We start from the raw sequence: 18,689 nt of genomic DNA on the forward strand, positions 1-18,689 counted from the left end.
TACAGTCTTTGCTATTTTTGGTCATGGAGAGAGAAAGTTTCATATTTATATTAAGCAGGACTTTGTTTCTAGAATGTCACTAAGTAACCAGGAAGGAATACTAGATAATGCCTGTTTGAATGTGAACTAAAACTATCCTTTGTAAGGTTTAAAAAATGTGTATGTCCATTATTAATGCTTTGTTTTAAACTTAAAAAATAATCTGCAAAACAGTTGCAGAATTTTAGCTTTACGCAGGGTGTTTGTCTTTCAGTTTCTTTTGTCCTTTTTTTTTTTTTTACAAATGTAAAACTGCTAAATCAATATCAAATGTCTTGTCTAAAGCTTTTACTTTAAACTGGCATGACATTGGTCCAGATGTTCACACGGAATAGCTCGCACTCTCAAGCTACGTGCAAAGCCCCTTTCTCTATACTTTTTATTTGAAATAGTTTTTTTAATTTAAAACCTCAAAATGCAGCCTTCACCTAGATTGCAGTCCAGAGTTGCAGGCTGAAATTGGAGTGCTGTAGTCTTTATTACTCTCTATGACCTCTTACTATTATGGGTATTGCAGTAATTAGAGCTATATAAGAAATTATCTTGGTTGGTGCGTTTCTCATGTTGCTACTTGTTTTCTTACAGACCACTGAAAATACTCCTATGAAGTTTGTCTTTCATGTAATGAATTCTGTTTCCCCATGCTTTTGTTTTCTTTATTAATGGATTTTCTTCTAGTTTTATCCAGGGCAAATTTCAGAAATAAATGTATTTATCTAGTTTTCCAAAATAAAAAGAACGTCAAAATAAATTTCCAAGAACTTTTTTTTTTTGTAAATAGAAAATCTTCAGTTACATGAGTATAGAAAAATTATACACATAATTTTGAGACATTAAATAAGGTGATAGCATACCACTACTTGCAGTCATTTGAGAATTTCTTTTTGTTTTCCTCTTTTTTTTTTTTAATATATTTTCTGGTTAGAAAATGAAAATGTGAAGCAATTTATCTAAATATAATTTTTGCAAAATATTTTAAAATGCTGAAATAAAAAATACATTTTTTTCTGCTTTTCTTTCACAGAACTCCCAGAAAGTGAAAGTATATTCCTGAAAGTGAAAATCAGAAGAAGTAGCTGCTGAGATATAGAGAAGTATATTAAGGATCATTTTTTGGTTAAACTTTTTAAGGTAGGAGGGCTATGCTTTTCTGAAAAGTAATCCTAAAAATAAGCTGCTTATTTTGCCTTGGGTAGAATAATATTTCAGACCAATTTTGAAATGATCAGGCAACGTTTATACTGCTGCTTTGGATGTTTATTGGTGACAATGGCTGTATGGAAGCATTAGTTCATCTCATGACTATGTTCCATACATTTAGCATCAAATGCATATGTAAATAGTATTCTGGTTATGTGGGTGGTGTAAACAAATGGTAGGTAAAGCATATATTTTATGTTTCATGATGATGTATGTTCTGGGAGTAGATCCTACACTAGGAGAAATTCAATGCCCTAATTTTTATTTAGGGTGTGGAGGGAGGGCTAAGTGATTTATTTCCTAGTTCTGATGGAAAATAACTACTATAAGCCTCAGGTTCAGAAATGGAGGTGGACTGTGTAACAAATTGATCACCTCTTATGAAGTTGCTTTATCAGTATGAAAACCTTGAATTTGAGTATTTGTTTCTCCTGAAACAAAGTCCTCATCTTTTTTTCTGCAATATTGTTAATGTTTCTAGAAAAGGACTTTGAAATAATTGCCATGCTAAGCGATTTGGAGTCCACATACATATAGGAGCATGGGAGTTGATAGCAGGTCAAGAGTGACCCATTGCATATTCCTTCTTCTGGAAGGATCAGATGTGTGCTGTGCTTCCTTGTTCTGAATTTAGCTGGGGGCCTGATGTGCTTCTGTTTTGTGGCTTATCAGTTTCCTGCCTTTTGTGGCCTTGAAAGTTCATCATCATTCATACTGTAAAACCACAAGAACAGCATATATATAACAATATTTCCCAGGATGCCCTCCCACCCCTAACAACTTGTGTCTTCTCTAATATATTGCTATGGTCGGCCTCTTCTCACAGGTAACTAGTGATAGGACTAGAGGGAATGGCCTCAAGTTGTGCCAGGGGAGGTTCAGGCTGGCAATGAGGAGACATTTCTTCTCAGAAAGAGCAGTCAGGCATTGGGATGGGTTGCCCAGGGAGGTGGTGGAGTCACCGTCCTTGGGAGTGTTCAAGGACAGGCTGGACGTGGTGCTTAGGGACATGGTTTAGTGGGTGACATTGGTGGTAGTGGGATGGTTGGACCAGGTGATCATGGAGGTCTTTTCCAACTGTAGTGATTCTATGATTCTATGAAATATACGGAAGAATGTGTTTGCTAATTGTAGAGTAATGGGGTTGGATGCATCTTGTTTGATGGATGATGTGGATTCCCTTTGTGTTTGCTTTTGGTCATTGTCAGGCAGATGGTACCTCTGATCTGATTCAGTATGTCCATTCCCGTCCATTCCTCTGTTGGTGGTAGACAGTAATCTTTAAGTGCAGATTGGCTGTGAAAACCACTTTCTTCAGTTCTGGAATCCAGGAAGACTGCTAATGACAGAATATCGGCTTTATTTGCTGAGCGGAGTGATGCAGTACTGAAGAATTAAGTGGCTGTCACTGAAATTTTCCACTGTGAGTCTGACAAATTTTAACATCGTTGTTTTAGAATCTGACCACATTGCTGCGGTGGTGGTGGCTGAGACAAGTCACAAGCTGTCTTTGGTAAATGCAATTAAATTTAGAGCTGTTCAAGGAGTGGTTGCTCATTTTGCATTTTTAAATGTACATTGAGAGCTTAGTACCTCTCAATTATTAGTTTTTTTATGAATGATGATAAAAAAAGAAAATGTCCTATCTTGGAATTGGCTCTGGCACATATTTTGACTGTTAAAACTCACCAAATATTGATTGGCAAATTTGCATATCCACTAATTTTAAAGTTATGTACATAGACCATCTCAAAATACGCAGCATTGGAGGAGGAAGTACCTTTGTTTGTCACGCTCCCTGTATCTCCTCCTGGTTCCGCAGTAAATTTTTCCTGAATTTACATTTTTCATTTCACTACTCAGTTTTGCCTCTAGTCGGTGTTTGCAGAATCTGGGTGAGAATCTACCTCTGTCTTAGTGCTAGCATTGTAGTGTTGTTTGGCAAAGCAAACGAAAACGGGACTGCCAATGCTTGTTCCCTAATCCAGGAACTGTGGACATGGGAAAGCACGAGGAGGAACAGGCTGGAGGAGGCAGCTGGGCTTGCTCCCCGTCCTCAAACAGCACCTTTGGGTGGTGGAGGTAGGGCGCTGGTCCTGATGCTTTGTTGGGTGACCCTGTGGGGCAGCTAGCAACTTGTCTGTGTATGCAAAGGGGGAAACACCAGGCCCAGGCCCGGAAAAATGCCTGTCCGTATTGATGCCTTATCCTGCCTCTTTGAACATTGGCCTTTGGAAATGGGTTTGTGCTTTCTGAGAGCATTCAAAATACAGATTACATAGAGCACGTCTGTTAATGTGTTTGGTAATTCATACAGTTCTGACTTCAAGTGACCATGTAATCAGTACTGGTTTCAGTTGCTTTCTGTGTATAATTAAAAATGTCGTTTTTTAGCTTCTTGACTATTAAGTATCTTAGATCTTGGATACTTGCTCACAACTTCTTTGCCTCCATAATATTGGAGCGCCTGAGATTAGCTGAATTTTTTGATGGAACACTTTCTAAATTTTCAAGGAAGAGGCATGGAGGTGGAGCTGAGAATCATCAGCTCTGAAACTTTGCCCTTGCTAGTTTCACTGATCAGAATTTTATCACGTTTTTAAAACAAACTTTTCCTATGGTGAATCTATTGCGGTGAATGGAATAATTGAAACTGAAGATCAGAGTCCAGTATACATACAGTTTTTGTCTATTTACTCAGGCATCTACTAGAGTAGTCTGAAAAAATCAAATTATTACTTAGTGAAGGGTGAATTAGCAGGCTGAAGTGAAATGTTAGCGGATCATCTGTTCTGTTCAGTTTTGTGATTTTCTGGCTCCATAGTGAGTAAGTAGAAGCAGACTGAAATATCATATGCTGAGAATATTTTATCCTTCCCTTGCCCTCCTGCCTTTTATAGCACAAGACTTCAACTTGAGATTCAGTTCCCATCTTTTCTGAATGGGATGTAAGAAAATAGAGCTACAACTTTTCTCGTTGATAATGTGCTAGGAGATTTAGTGCATGTGCTAAAATATGCTAGGAGAGAAATGAGGTTGGTCACAACAGTGGATGTAGGTCTAAAGAGTGTTGAGAAATCACAGAGGGAAGCACAAGTCGTTAGTAAGTAGATGCTGTAAGATCTTTCACTTATCTTACTAAATTATCAGTGTTTTTGTAAGACTATTCTTAAACTTTAACTGTGCAAATGTTAATGCAACTAATAAAGCATAGTTCATCCTTCATAAATAAACCAGTATAAATAATTTATAATTGCTGTTTGCCTGAGCTCTTAGCCATCAGCCAGCATTCTGACTGAAATACATGGCATCAAAGTTAAGAGCATATGGAAGCTTGTGATAGCTTTAAGGTTACTCTCATAACCTTGATGTGCCTGTATTGTATACATTCATAACAACACAATGCTGCTCATAATTTCTTCATGGGATTTTTTTTTTCATTACATAGCATTGTACTATGGCTTGTACCCTTGTACCTGTATACATTTATACATATATAGTGGATGAGGCTTATTTCTGTAATTTACTGGAAGGGCAGGGAACTGCAGAAAGAGAGGAATGGTTTTGGGAGTCAGGCTACCTTGGATATTGTTGTAGGTTCTGACTTGTAAAATTTTCTGAAACTTTTTGTTAACTGAAATCAGTGACATTTTTGTTCCAGATGTTCAGTATGCTAAAATGATAGGCACTCTGAAAGGTCTGTCTTTAAGCTTTGTGAATGCCAGTATTAGTGAGTATAATGTCAACATTAGTTTCTGTGTCTCAGGTCTCTCTGTATTAGTCCTGCTTCAGCTCATGGGCTGCTAAGAAGATGACACTATTAATATTTGTAAAACACTGATAATTTAAGTGGCAATTTAAAGCCTATGAAGAAATGGGTACTTCTGTGTTCAAAAGAGCTAACGCTTGGCTGGAGTGCAGGAATTGGTGAGAAAGTAGTGCACAGGTAGTGTGAGTACTGTAGTCTAGACCTGTAATTGCAGTTTATATAAGTTTATCTTACCAAGTTCGAAGGTGATCAGTATGGGAACAGGTTTTTGGTATATACACAGAAAACAGGGTTTGGCCCATGTTACAAAACTATATACAAGACTGTGGAAATATATGTGGTTTCAAATGTTGCATGATGTGGCCGTGTGTTATCATGATAGGATGTTTTAAAGCTAGCTCAAATATGTCTCTGACCTGCAGTTGTGTTACAGGGTTTTATAAGGTGGCACTTCTTACCAGATTATCAAGTGATGATATCAAATAATGATTTTATATTGTGCAATGAGACTGGACTGCTTTAGGGGAAAAATGTGTGAAATTAAGACCTCTACCCTAATATACCCTAATGTGTTTCTCACAGGAACAGTGGAAGGTCGCATGGGTACCTGGTTTGGGATATTTTCTCACTTTTGGGAGGTTGACTTTCCAACTCTAATGACTGTTAATGCAGTGTTTAGGACCAAACTAGCAGTAATTTTCTAGCTATCCATTTACTCTAGATGCAGTGCCTGAGAACTGATGGTTTATTTGGATGTTTTTATGTCCTTAGGACAGTATCCACTAGAATCAAGTATTTTGGGTCACCAGGAATGAAGCAGTGTAATGGCAGTTCTTGTCTGGAGATAGTGTCATGTATATTTATTTGATTAAATATGTGTATTGTTCTTTAGTGTCTCTTAGGTGCTTTTACGTGTTCCCTCATGACTTCACTTTTCAGTTAGGGGTGTGCTATTACACTACTGTTTTACAGATGGGAAACTGTAGGTCACAAACTGAAATTATGCTGGCAGTTCAAAACAACAGAGGACATCGGATCTCTTTCAGTTTAGCTTGGTGTTTAAAATGGTTCTCTGACGTTTCTGCCTCTGTTTTAAAGTGGTGTAGGTAGTCCTGTGGTTAATCTTAAGGCTAACTTATTTCAGCGTTTAGATGTTAATAGTTGCTCTTTGTAACGTTTAAAAGTTATTCTTCTGTTTGGATCTCATGAACCTTGTTTTATTTACAGATGTGGTGAAGAGCCTATATTTTCACCCGTGCGGTATATAGTGCCTTAAAAATGGGGTTTGGAAGCGACTTGAAGTATTCTCACGATGCTTTATTAAAACTGCAAGACTGGGAACTACGACTACTGGAAACAGTGAAGAAATTTATGGTCATGCGTGTAAAAAGTGATAAAGAGTATGCCTCCACTTTACAGAATCTTTGTAATCAAGTAGATAAAGAAAGCACTTGCCAATTGGATTATATCAGCAACGTGTCCAAGGTAAGATTTAAGTATTTTGAATTTGTAATATCCTTACATTAAGGAAATAAGAGTTGAATAAGATAAGAAGTTGGATTTTGGTTTATTTTAGTTTGTGTTGGATTCCTGTTGATTCAGCTTCTTGAGAGTTAGTGTTGCCCAAGTGTTTAAAACGAGCTCAGTGTAATGGAGTTGAACTCCAGTCTTGCTTTGAGATTAATAACTAAACTGGAATCTTGGATTCTGAAATTTGGTATTTTAGGGCTTTGGGTTGAGCCTGCTGATTTGTTTAGTGTTTTGAAAATAGAGTATGTTGTAGTAAGCCTTTCTTTTAAGACAGTTCAATAGGAACTATTGTTTATGCTGTATAGAATTTGTGACAGAAATAGAAAAATACCAGGAAACCAAGGCAAAGCTTAGCATTCCGCCTGTTATTCACATCACAGTATGTGGTGTAAAAACAAAACATTAATTCAGGATGTTCCTCATAATTGTGAAGTTATTTTGCATCCAATTTAAAATTACTGTGTTGACTTTTTATAAAGGTAAGGCTGTCCTTCCCGCAGATTGTTAATGGTCAGGTTTAGAGCAAGTACAGGGAGGATACTGATGAAGCAAACTTCTCTGTTTCACCTGCTAGTAAGCTTCACTTCTGACTTGGATTTCCTCCGTGAGGAGAGAAAACAATTCTGTTTTAATGCCTTATTCAATTTCTGTCCCTTCTGCTGCAGCAGTGCTTACACAGCCCCTTCAGTCTGGCATGAATCCTGATCTACTCTGCAGAAGAACACACTTTTTGGGTCAAGTGAAATTTTAGACAAAGCAGTTTTTTATGCAGTGGGCTTATGGAATTGCTGCTTGAATACAAGCTATGGCATTGCAGCAGGAACATCAGTGCTCCTTGTGCAGCAGTCTAGATTTATACTGGAGTACAGTGGCTATGTGTGTGATTTGAAAGCTGCACTGAAACAGCTAGCCTGCTTCAGCTGCCCTCAAAACAGCGCTGCACAGTGTGTATCTGTAATAAATTCTGTTGTTGTCCCCCGCCTCGCACAATAATTCTTGCAATGTAAATTGCCGCACTGCATTTGTTTTTCATCTGCGTGTTTTGGTGGTGTACTTGAAATGCTACTCACCTAGCTATGTTTCTTATACACAGTTGTGATGATTTTGGTAAATTAATGTTAAAGCATTTTTGTTAGACTAATCATGGCAGAAGTCAGGTATTTTCTTCAGGCTTTCTAGTGTCATATCCCAGAGTTGTTTTTTTACAGAATTAATGGTATGCTTAGTAGTTCTTGCTATTGCTGCCCCGCTGGGATTGTTTTTATGTGCTTGGTAAGCTGTCCTGCAACTCTTCTGGGCAGTGAAACAGTGGATTAGGACTAAAACAGTAAAGGAGCACTGGCACCAGAGTCCTGAGCATTGTAACCCTTACATTACACTTCAGGTGGCCAGCTCAGTCTAGCCACTTCAGTGATTTTTTTTTAATTTTTCTTTTCCTGTGAGCAAATAGATTTTTAGAAGCTGAAGATGTGTCTTAAGACATTTTCTTTGTGGGTTGAACAGAGGCATCTGTGTCACGTTTTGAAGTCATTTTGGATGTTGGCACTTGAGTTATTTTTTCAGGATTATTTTTTGTTCCTTATATTTATTTTTTCTTTTAAGGAGGTGCCGTTTTTCTCTTAAGCCTCATCCCTGGTCTCTGCATGTTTGCTTAAGAGCGAAAGTATTCATATACTACTGACAGGTCTTTTGTACGGGCTTGCCTTGAAATTGCACTGTCAGCTTGGATTTCAAGGTTATGTGGTGATACATTGTCACTGGTTTTGGCAGTTAAAATACCTGAATTATTGTTTGGTTATTTTACTCCCACTGTTCTAATATATTTTGCTATTTCATGATACTTTTTGTCTCTTTCTGACATTTTACAGAATCAAAATCTGACCCAGTTATTATGGGATATAAATCTACTATTTTACGTCTCCTAAGATTTAAAAGACTGTAACTATGTATTCAATTCTGGGTATTCAAACGTGGTTTCGGAAATAAATTCCGAGCTCTCTAATCTTTTCTGCTCCCCCCCACCTTTTTTTTTTTTTGAAGTGTGCAGTGAGAGCGAGCACTTTGAGAGAGCTGTTTGCGTAAATCTGTCCTGTGTTTTTTCCATGCAGAGGCAGTAAACTTCCTGGAAGGCGTAGTGGCGGGAACCTCTAATGCCAGAAAAGCAGTATTTTTTAAGTGCTTCTCATAAGCTTTTCTGTGTGCGTATATGTCTAAAAAATACTGTTAAACCAAACAATATTATATTTTATTGCTTTTGATGGATTTGTGTTTTTTTTAGTGTGAAAGGAAATGCTTTGCCTTTTCTGCTGTCTCCACCCAGCTGTTTTTTTTGTCCCATATAAATCTCAATTTTTGAAGCCTTTCCCCTATTATAACTTTTCACCTTAACTTATGCCATTTTAAAACGATAAAAGATAATCATACAATACACAGAAATCCTGTTTAACCAATGCTTTCTCAGTGTGGAAAGAGGGATGTAAGGAATGGGAATATATGGGAATTCTTTCTTTTTTTTTTTTAATTTTTAAATAGACAGGTTTTCACTGGGTTTCAGTCTTACTTGGGCTTGTTTGGTGAATTATAAGCTAAGTATTTCTTTAGAGTATCTGTCATGTTGAAAAACTGCTTTTGCTGTGTTTCTCAGGGTTGATTGAAACGATATTTGCCTCACCAGTAATAAATCACTCTTAAAGAAAATGCGTGACTCTTGCTACTGTTTGACTTCTGAGAGTGCTGTTATGAACTCTTCCATATCCACTGCTCTGATACAGATGTTTAATGTTGTTTCTATTGTACAAAGCTTTGCAACATGGCTTCTGTTGTCATTTGGAAAGTGCTCTGTAATGGAGAGATTAAGCACTTTTCAGATATAACCAGGAAGCTTCAGTCTGTGAGCTTTTACAATACCACACTTGAAGCAGTTTGCGATAGTTCTGTGCCATTCGCTGCAATGTTTGTCAGCTAAAGGAAATGTTAAAGATGGTTTAATGTATACAGGAATTAACTTTCATTCTGTTCTCTAAAATCCAATCTGAGTTGCAGCATTGTCATGTAGAGATGAGAATATTTATTTATATAGATAGATTTATATATGTATATGTGAACACATATATGTTTATGTATAAGATATAAGGAAATCCCAGAACTACCAAACAAATTAATTTTGTAAGTTGTGAAGATTTAAGGTGGATTACGTTTAGTAAGAGTAAGATAAATGCCAGTGAAACTAGCATACTAGCTGCCTTCATGAACTGATAATTGTTTTGGAAATTCCAAATGGAAATGACCATTCCGAAATTGTAACTGCAACACAGCAGTCTGTTAGTGAATTATGTCTAATGAATCCAATACTGTTCCTATCTACCAAGTGTGACGGGTCCTTTAGGGTAACAAATACGTGCATTTGAACTTTAATTTTTTCAGTTGATTTCTGCTGTGCATTGGAAGTCTTGGTGTTCCTCGTACAGTTCTTAATCAAAATTCAAAGCCAGGGTGTATTAGGCTGTCCTGAAAACTGACTGACAGAATGGCCAAGGAAGTTATTAAAGTGAGGGTACAGCAGGCTGTTCAATTGCTGTGACAGATGAGTAGCTGCCTGTGTCTCTTAACCTGTTAGCTCCGTGAGTTTTGCCACTGGTGGCCTGGGCTCTGATGCTGTCAGCTACGTGAAGCAGCTGACAAATGGTGTCCTCTTAAACAGTAACAACTCAAATGCATATTGCCCTCAGATGTTTAGACAAGGGCAAAGAAGTCAGACTGAACAGAGTAACTGGTACTAGGAAATGGGAGAACAAATAACACCAGCGTGTGCTTGTTAGAGGTGTTGAGAAGTTAATCCGGAGAAGGCTTTGATGGGTGTTCAAAGTTGCTAGGACAGTGCTGAAGAGCCACCATGCAGATCTGTATTTTTGTCTGTTATGCTTATTTTAGGACTTCGTGAGCAAGTTCAAGGCATGGCTTTGGTATAGCAGTAAGAGTTTTATTTTGAAAGATCTCAAGTGAATTTGGGAAGTTTAATTATTTTTTTACTGAAATATTTTAAATAATAATGCATCTTTTCCCACAGTTTGCATTCATTGTTTGGCATTGTTTGGTTATTTATAAGCCAGAATATGTGACTGCTTTTCTGTTCTGATTTTTTCTTTCTCCTGTTTTTTTTTTTTTTTTTCTTCTTACAGTCTTGGTTGCTTGTCGTACAACAAACAGAACAGCTGAGCAAAATAATGAAGACACATGCAGAGGATCTTAATTCTGGGCCTTTGCATAGGCTTACAATGATGATCAAAGATAAGCAGCAAGTGAAGAAGAGTTACCTAGGTGTTCATCAACAAATTGAAGCAGAGATGTACAAGGTATTTTATTCAACTGTTCTTTATAGCCAAATTGTAGTTTCTTAATTTGTTTAAAAAATAATATCTTGAGGATGGATTTTTTTAGTTCCGTTTTTTTTTTCTGTTGTAAAAGTGTTGATTTGTGTTATGTAGGCTGTCTAGTTTAAATTTTAGTTATGTCCTTCACGTTTTCATTCCCTTGCTAGCTGACAAGACAGAGATGGAAAACTTTATTCTGCATGAATTTATTTAGACAGATAACATTGGAAATGCTCCTGTTCCAGTAGAGGATGATTCTGTGTGACACTTCCCTGTGCCATCTCTTTTGTTCTCACTTCACTATAGAAATCCCTGGGACCAGGACATTGAAAAGTGTTTTTTTTTTTTTTGAATGGTCCTTACAATCCCCATTCTTTTGGGTGGGGATGGGATTCTAGTCCTTATTCTAAAATATAAATCACATGTAAACCAAATATTAAGGCTGCAGATGGAGCTCTTTGGGACCTTTTTTATTACAAGTCCCTTGTCTTCCTGATGTTGAAAGGATTGTGTCTAGTCAGTAAAGCTGACAGAAGTCACAGTTTAATTCAGGTGTTCTGGGGGAAGGTTAGCTGCAAATGTCAAAGAACAAACTGATAGTTTGAAAGGTCTCCTGAGAGAAAGGAAAGCACTGCTTCTTCTTTCTTTCATCAGAGACTCAGAGATTTGGAGTAAAATAATTAAAATATAACATATGAGTAATATATTACAAATATGGTAGACTGGTGAGTAAAAGATTGGTGGGCTGGTTATAAGGAGAACTTTAAACTACTACTAAACGTATATCATGTTAAATATGTTGGCTTTGTTAGGACTGCTTCAATAATCTGCTGGGATCTTGGCATCTTCCCCAGGTATTAGCTATGAGAAGTACATCCTATTTGCATGGTTGGTTTATCTGATTTATTGGCTGGCTTATCTGATAGAATTTCCAGGCCGAATAATCATGTCCACTTATGGATCGGTGCATTTGGAAATAGTCAGGATTGAAAATGGAGGGAAAGTGGTGGCATGTGTTAGAAATAATAGATGCTAAATTTATATTTATTGGTGTCCATGCCCATGGCAGTGGGGTTGGAACTAGATGGTCTTTAAGGTCCCTTCCAACCCAAGCCATTCTATGATTCTATAGAGAATGGAGAAATGGAGAAAGAAAGAAAATATAAAAAGAAATAAAGTGTAGCAGAAGCAAGACTGGTCGGTGTTCAGGTAGAGTTTTAATGGAGACTTTATAAAACATACATATTGTGCTATTAAGGTAACTTAATGGAGTTAACAAAATGCAGTTTTTAAAAATAAGACTTTTTTCAAGTTGTTAAGACATTAAGCAATCCCCAAATATTTAATTACAAACCATATTGTTTTTAATCATGGGCTGCATGGGGATGCAAGATGAATAAACTTGCACTGGTTTTGTAATTCTCTTCTTCCCCCACCCCCTCCCCAGCTACTGCCTTCCAGGTTTTCCCAAGAAGCATTTGAATAACGTTTTGGTTAGATTTGATGTGTTCTTTCATTGTTAGCTGACATTGTTTATTCAAAGGTTCTGTGTCACTGGAACACTTACAGAATGGTTCCCAGAAATCCAAAACACTTTTTGTGTTCTGTGGTGTTATGTCTGTTTTTGTTATATGTGGTGACAAAATACTTATTATTTCCCAGGGCATTATCCAAAACTTGTAAAGATTGGTGTCTTTGCAGTTCATAATCTTTAGGATATTTGGCAAAAAAAAGTTTTCCTTCAGGTGTTATCATACGTTTTAGAGACCTGCACAATGAGGAATCTTTTTTGATAAAATTCTCGAGGGCAATGGGACATATGCTTTTTACACAATACAATAAAATCTGTATCGTCGGGTTTATTTCAGTTCCTATTAAGATCCTGGATGTTTTTCCTTTCTTTGTGAACTTTGAGGGGAAGAAAAATGTAGAATACTGTGCTACTTAGTTGGGCAATTCCTTGATATATATACATTGAGATAAGGATAATCCTTCACCACTTTAGCTCCTTGAGAGTTAATTGAAGATGGAGGCACTTTGTTTTTCTCTGGTGGAAGAACACAGTTTAAGAATCAGCAAAATTAATTTCACAGTTATTACAAAGGTTTCTTAGTATTAGTAGCCTAATTTAATTTTACTTTTTTATTTATAAGAGAAGCACATTCGTTACCGTGTGTATGTTAATTGTGTTCACTACTTGCTAATCTTGTCTTCTTATCTATTGCTTAACAGAATTTTATAATACGTTTGCCATAAAGTTTCTTTTTCATATACCATTTCTATTAATTTAAAATAACAGCAGTTGTGAATGATTTACAGCATAAATATGTATAAATATGAGATGAAAATTTGGGAGTAATTTACACAAAATTTCTTGCCTTTAAGTTAAACCTTTACACAGATAGCCCAGAAATACAAACTATATATAGCATCTTGTTTGCTCTTAAAGGAATTCCATTAAGTCCCCAGATGTTGTTCTTGTGGGTGAGGATAGTAGTGGTGAGAATACGAGTGTCTGGGCCTGATGTAATAAAGAAAGGGAGAATTGTGAACACCAGTTTTCTTCATGCTAGTTGCATGGGGAGCAGTCTTCCTGCACAACAGATTTCCTTGTCAACACAGTGAGGGTGCTTCAATTAGATTAAGTTCCTCTTCCATGGTGATTGTATATTGCTTTGTCACAGTTTTTAAGTTTCTTTACCATTTATGCCATTTTTTTGGTATTGTAGTGGCTGGTTTGTTATGAGCTTTTGTTATCAAATTGATGATCTGTGAGTATTTCTGTATAGTGCACTAATTTTCACACAGTGAATGAAAATTGGGGTTAGAAGAGTCAACTTCATTGTAGTTTTCTGAACAAATGTTGTGATCAGTGGAGCTGCTTCTGATGGAAAGAAACTCCCTCAGGTGCTTTGTTAGACAACACTTTTTCTTTTCATGAATTTAAGTCTTATGACAGGTAGATTTATTCTGCGCAGTTGCTATTTCTAAGCTGTTTACATAAAATGCTATATCCAGAAGCTCTTTTCTCTTGGTTGTTGAGACACTAAAAGAATTCCTTGTTTTGCAGAGAACTTTTTCATCCAGTATGTTTAATGAGCATCTTTTTTGTGTTTTTCTCCCTTTTGATTGAAATAGAATAGTGTTTATAATAAGCTGGTTTTCCTTTTAGTTATTACACTGTACTGCTCTGATCCATGTGGGGGACTCTGTTTCAGGCATCTTGTTTCATTCCATACATTTATTGATTTTTTAAAAAATTTTGTTACACTGTGGAATAGCCTGTTAAGACTATCTCAAAACAATGAAAAGTGTTAACATACTTATTTTGGGAAGTAAATCCAGTCATATCATTAGTGAAAGAGAATTAACATTTTTTATGTTGAGTATTCTTACTGCTCTTTGTATTTCTGTTTTCTTGAAGGTCACAAAGACAGAACTAGAGAAACTAAAATCTAGCTATAGACAACTAATAAAAGAAGTAAATTCTGCCAAAGAAAAGTATAAAGAAGCTGTGGCTAAAGGTATGTGTCTGACTTGGGTTAATTTAACCTATTTATTACTTCTATTTATTACTTCCTATTATTTATTGCAAGGTAACACTTTTATTTTGAGCAACTTAATTATAATGTGAAAGCTTATTCAGTAAGTAAGAAAAGCTAATTGTCATCAGGTGTACTTGGAGGTACTCTAAAAATTATGAAAATAGTGATAGTCCTAAAAAAAAAAATGGTAGCTCTGTCTTCAAGGTCTTCTGTCATTCCTTTAGTGGATGCATTTGGAATGTAAAATTGCTCATACCAACTGTTAATAGTGATAAACAGCTTGCAACTCCTTCTCACATACATTGCAGCTGCAGCCTGCTTGTGTCCTTTGACCTACTGTGGTTGCTGCAGTGGCATCAATATCAATTCTTGACACTTAGTAGAATGGATCTGAAAGGAAAAGGGGAAAATAATTCATCTGCACACTGGGATGCTTTGAAGTTTTTTTGGGGGAATGATGTGTCCAAACTGCACAAATTTTGACTGCCATTGAACTATGCTTATGATTAGATCAATGAGAGACTTTGTTATGTAATGTATTGGAACATGTTAATAATTGGTCTTACCTGCTTTTCTAAGTTTTTTTTTTTAAAGAAAATTAATTGCATGGCAGTGCATAAATATAATTCCAAGGTCCATCTTTACCACTTTGTACGACTGTCTAAAATTACGTTTACTTGCCCTATCAGTGCTGAAAGGTTGTTTCTTTCTAAATTTGTCTAAAATTTGGGGTGAGGGTTGATAAGTGAATATAAAGACAAAGCATTGTGGGATAAGAGAAGTTGTACTTAGCACTTTCTAGCTTCAGCGTATCTTTTTTATTTATGCATGTATTCATTTGAGGATGTAAATACTTACTCAGTTGTTCTTTTGTAGTTCCCCAGTTGCCTTCTACATGTTACTTTAATGTGGAGATTTATCTCCAAGTAATTATGTAGCTTGGGAGTATATAGTATGTAACGTGGAAAATATAATAGGGTGTTAGGATCATAGTATGTTCTTTTTATCCCATCTTCCTGTTATAGCTCTGATGATTCTGCATTCCTGATGCATGAAACTTTCCCATTAAAATCAAAGAGTGCCTCGGCTGTTCAGCAACTGTAATGTTTTGATGTGGTTATGATTAACTGAATTAATATTTCTTTAGATAGACAACAAACAAAAGCTATTTTTAAGACACTTATTACTCCAGTGGTTTTCCTTACCCTTCTCTTTTCTGCTTCTCTTTAGTATTTGTCTTTCATTAGTACAGTTCATAGTTAATTTAACTTTCAGTACTGTCTTACTGTCTACTTTAACAAACCCTGACCTTCAGAGAAATGGTGCAGGTTTTTCTTCCAAGAATTGCAGAAGTGTTTTACCCCTGCTGCACCACAGGCCATGTTCTTGTTTACACATACCTGTGTGATTGTGGGAGTGTAGAGGAGCTACTGTGGTTGTATATCAGTTGCAGGTCAACTGAGCTGTGACAGTGTTGTTAATGGTATTTTCATGGGTTTCTGCACCCTCAAGTTGTCAAACTGGCTTGCAAGATGAACAAGTTAGGGAAGTCTTAAAAGTATAATGCTTCATTGCTCCAGGCCTTAGTTGAGTACCTAGCACTTACTCAAAGTATGTGCTATTAGGAGATAAGCCTCTTGTTAACATAAAAACTGGTTTGGTTTTTCAGGCTTTCAAGAATTACTGAAAAAGGGAAGTAATATTGCATGCCAGAACAGTGGGAGGGCCTACGTAGTTATTAGAAATAGGCTGAAAAATATTTTGTTAAAGAAAACAATGAAAATCTTTGCGCACCAGCTCTTAGAAGAAAGATGTTAAAAGAGCCAGTCCAGTTCCATTTCTGTAAAATGTGATTCTTTGCAGACTCCATTCCTTTGGCAAGCTGAATCGCTATTACGGTGTCTGGCCCCTCCTGGCTGGAGCAGGAGGGGACAGCTACTCCACAAGAAATAGGACTTTGTCTTTGCTCCTGGGCTTGTGCATGCTAGATTATTTTTGTTTAGCACCTGTGCATGGAAGTGGTCAACACAAAAACCCAAGCAAGTTACACAATGGGATGATGTAGAAACTTCTCTATTTTGCAGATAGAACAATTTTGAAATTTGGTGACTTTTTGTAACAGAGAAGTTGTCTTCTGCTGAGAGAGTAAATTTAATACAGCTGCTACTGAAAGAGGTACAAGTGTGTCTCTAGTTTGGGAAAACAGATGTTTACATGTTTTCTGGTTGAGCTATTAAATGCGAAATTGATTTTTGAGCTAAACACCTACAACAGAGGATTTAACTGGCAGAGTTAGAGACTATTGAAAGTGATCTTAATCAGTAGCAGTTGTTTTTATAATAATTTTTCTGCAGCTACAATGTAATAAACTTTAGCTACTGTGTGTCGTAGTTTCCAGCAGCTAACAGGACAGTCACGTAAAACCAACATGTTGATGCCTTAATGCATAGTTATAGCCGTGTTCTCTTACACGTGAAAATAGCTAAGAGAACCTGTAGTAAGAGTAATAAGAGTAAGGGTTAAGCACTGAATAATGATACCAGTTAATTACTGGTCCTGTTTGTGTTAGGGCAATGGGAGGGCAGCTGGTGGAGAGTTTGGGTAGGGAAGCTGTTCTGTAGTGAGGAAGATGAAACTGCTTTTTCTGAAAGGTGCAGGAGCTTCATTGTTGAAGGGTTTTTGCTCTCCTGATCTAGAGAAATGCAAAGGTGGCAGAGATGGTGGCTCAGGAGTTTTTCTGGGAAACCTGTCTGTAGCAGTGCTTCTGCTTGGTCCCTGCTGGGGAAGCGGTGACACAGCTGAGTTGCAGAGGGCACTCCATGAAGTTCTGGCTGCTGCTTGGTGCTTAGACTGGACCGCATTGCCCTGTCCTGGCCACCAGTGTCTGCATGTTTTGTCAATCAGAAACGACCAATTCATCCTGTGTGTTCCAGGCCTTATCCCGTTTAACCATGATGTGCTGCTCCTTTGTGGACCAGTGATCGGTGCATCCCTAAGAGTAGGAAATTGGGGAAGGGGGGCAGGAAACCTGCGTGGATGAGCAAGGAGCTCATCGATAAGATCAAAAGGAAGAGGAAGGTCTATGAAATGTGGAAAAAGGGCCTGTCCTCTTGGGAAGAGTATAGAAGTGTTGTCAGGGCCTGCAGGGATGCAAGAAGGAAGGTTAAAGCCCACCTAGAGATGAGGCTTGCAAAAGAGATGAAAGATAATAAGAAGGGTTTTTTTAAGTATGTAAACAGTAAAAGGAAGACTAGGGATAATGTGGGTCCCTTGCTGAACGAGGGGGGTGTCCTGGTAACGGGAGATGCCGAGAAGGCGGAGATACTGAATGCTTTCTTTGCTTCAAGGACTCCCCCCCGGGACTCCTCGACCCTAGTGGGGGAGAAAGGGGCTGGGAAATGGAGGGCTCCCCCGTGGTTGACCCGAGGGTAGTTGGGGAGTGCCTGAGTGGGCTCAACGCACACAAATCCATAGGTCCCGATGGGATGCATCCACATGTGCTAAGGGAGTTGGCAGAGTTGATCGCCGAACCGCTCTCTATCGTCTTTGAAAGGTCCTGGAGAACAGGAGAGGTGCCTGAAGACTGGAGGATAGCCAACTCTGGTCACTCCGGTCTTCAAGAAGGGCGAGAAGGAGGATCCAGGAAACTACAGGCCAGTCAGTCTCACCTCTGTCCCTGGAAAGGTGTTGGAACAGCTTGTTCTGGATGCCATCTCCAAGCAATTGGAAGAGAAGAAGGTTATGAGGAGTAGTCGGCATGGATTTACCAAGGGGAAGTCGTGCTCGACCAACCTCGTTGCCTTCTATGATAGCATCACCAGCTGGGTAGATGGGGGGAGAGCAGTGGATGTCATCTACCTTGACTTTAGCAAGGCTTTCGATACTGTCTCCCATGATACCCTGATAGCAAAGCTGAGAAAGTGTGGGATAGAGGAGTGGACAGTAAGGTGGGTTGAGAACTGGCTGACTGGCCCAGCTCAGAGGGTGGTGATCAGTGGCGCAGAGTCCGGCTGGAGACCTGTGACTAGCGTGTTCCCCAGGGGTCGGTGCTGGGTCCGGTCTTGTTCAACATCTTCATCGACGACCCTGATGAGGGAATAGTGTCTGCCCTCAGTAAGTACACCGACGACACAAAGCTGGGAGGAGTGGCTGACGCGCCAGAAGGCTGTGCTGCCATTCAGCGAGACCTGGACTGGCTGGAGAGATGGGCAGGAAGAAACCAAATGAGGTTTAACA

General features: G+C 38.0%; 1 protein-coding gene across 14 annotated transcripts in view; it reads left to right on the forward strand.

Moving 5' to 3' along the window:
- The window catches only part of FER (FER tyrosine kinase), a 198,267-nt gene that overhangs the window by 11,921 nt on the left and 167,657 nt on the right, over positions 1–18,689 (forward strand). For 13 of the 14 annotated variants that reach the window (XR_010827976.1, XM_066989034.1, XM_066989032.1 and 10 more), the window contains 4 exons: positions 1,064–1,170; positions 6,236–6,493; positions 10,717–10,890; positions 14,333–14,432. Coding sequence is in view for 13 of the 14 variants with exons in the window: in XM_066989034.1 (XP_066845135.1) it covers positions 6,287–6,493; positions 10,717–10,890; positions 14,333–14,432 (481 nt within the window). In the remaining variant the exon portion in view is untranslated. Of the gene's footprint in view, positions 1–1,063; positions 1,171–2,452; positions 2,663–6,235; positions 6,494–10,716; positions 10,891–14,332; positions 14,433–18,689 lie in introns of those variants that run through there. The other variant, XM_066989035.1, reaches the window with a different exon arrangement.

Source organism: Anser cygnoides, chromosome Z, assembly GCF_040182565.1.
Source record: "Anser cygnoides isolate HZ-2024a breed goose chromosome Z, Taihu_goose_T2T_genome, whole genome shotgun sequence".
NCBI lineage: Eukaryota > Metazoa > Chordata > Aves > Anseriformes > Anatidae > Anser > Anser cygnoides.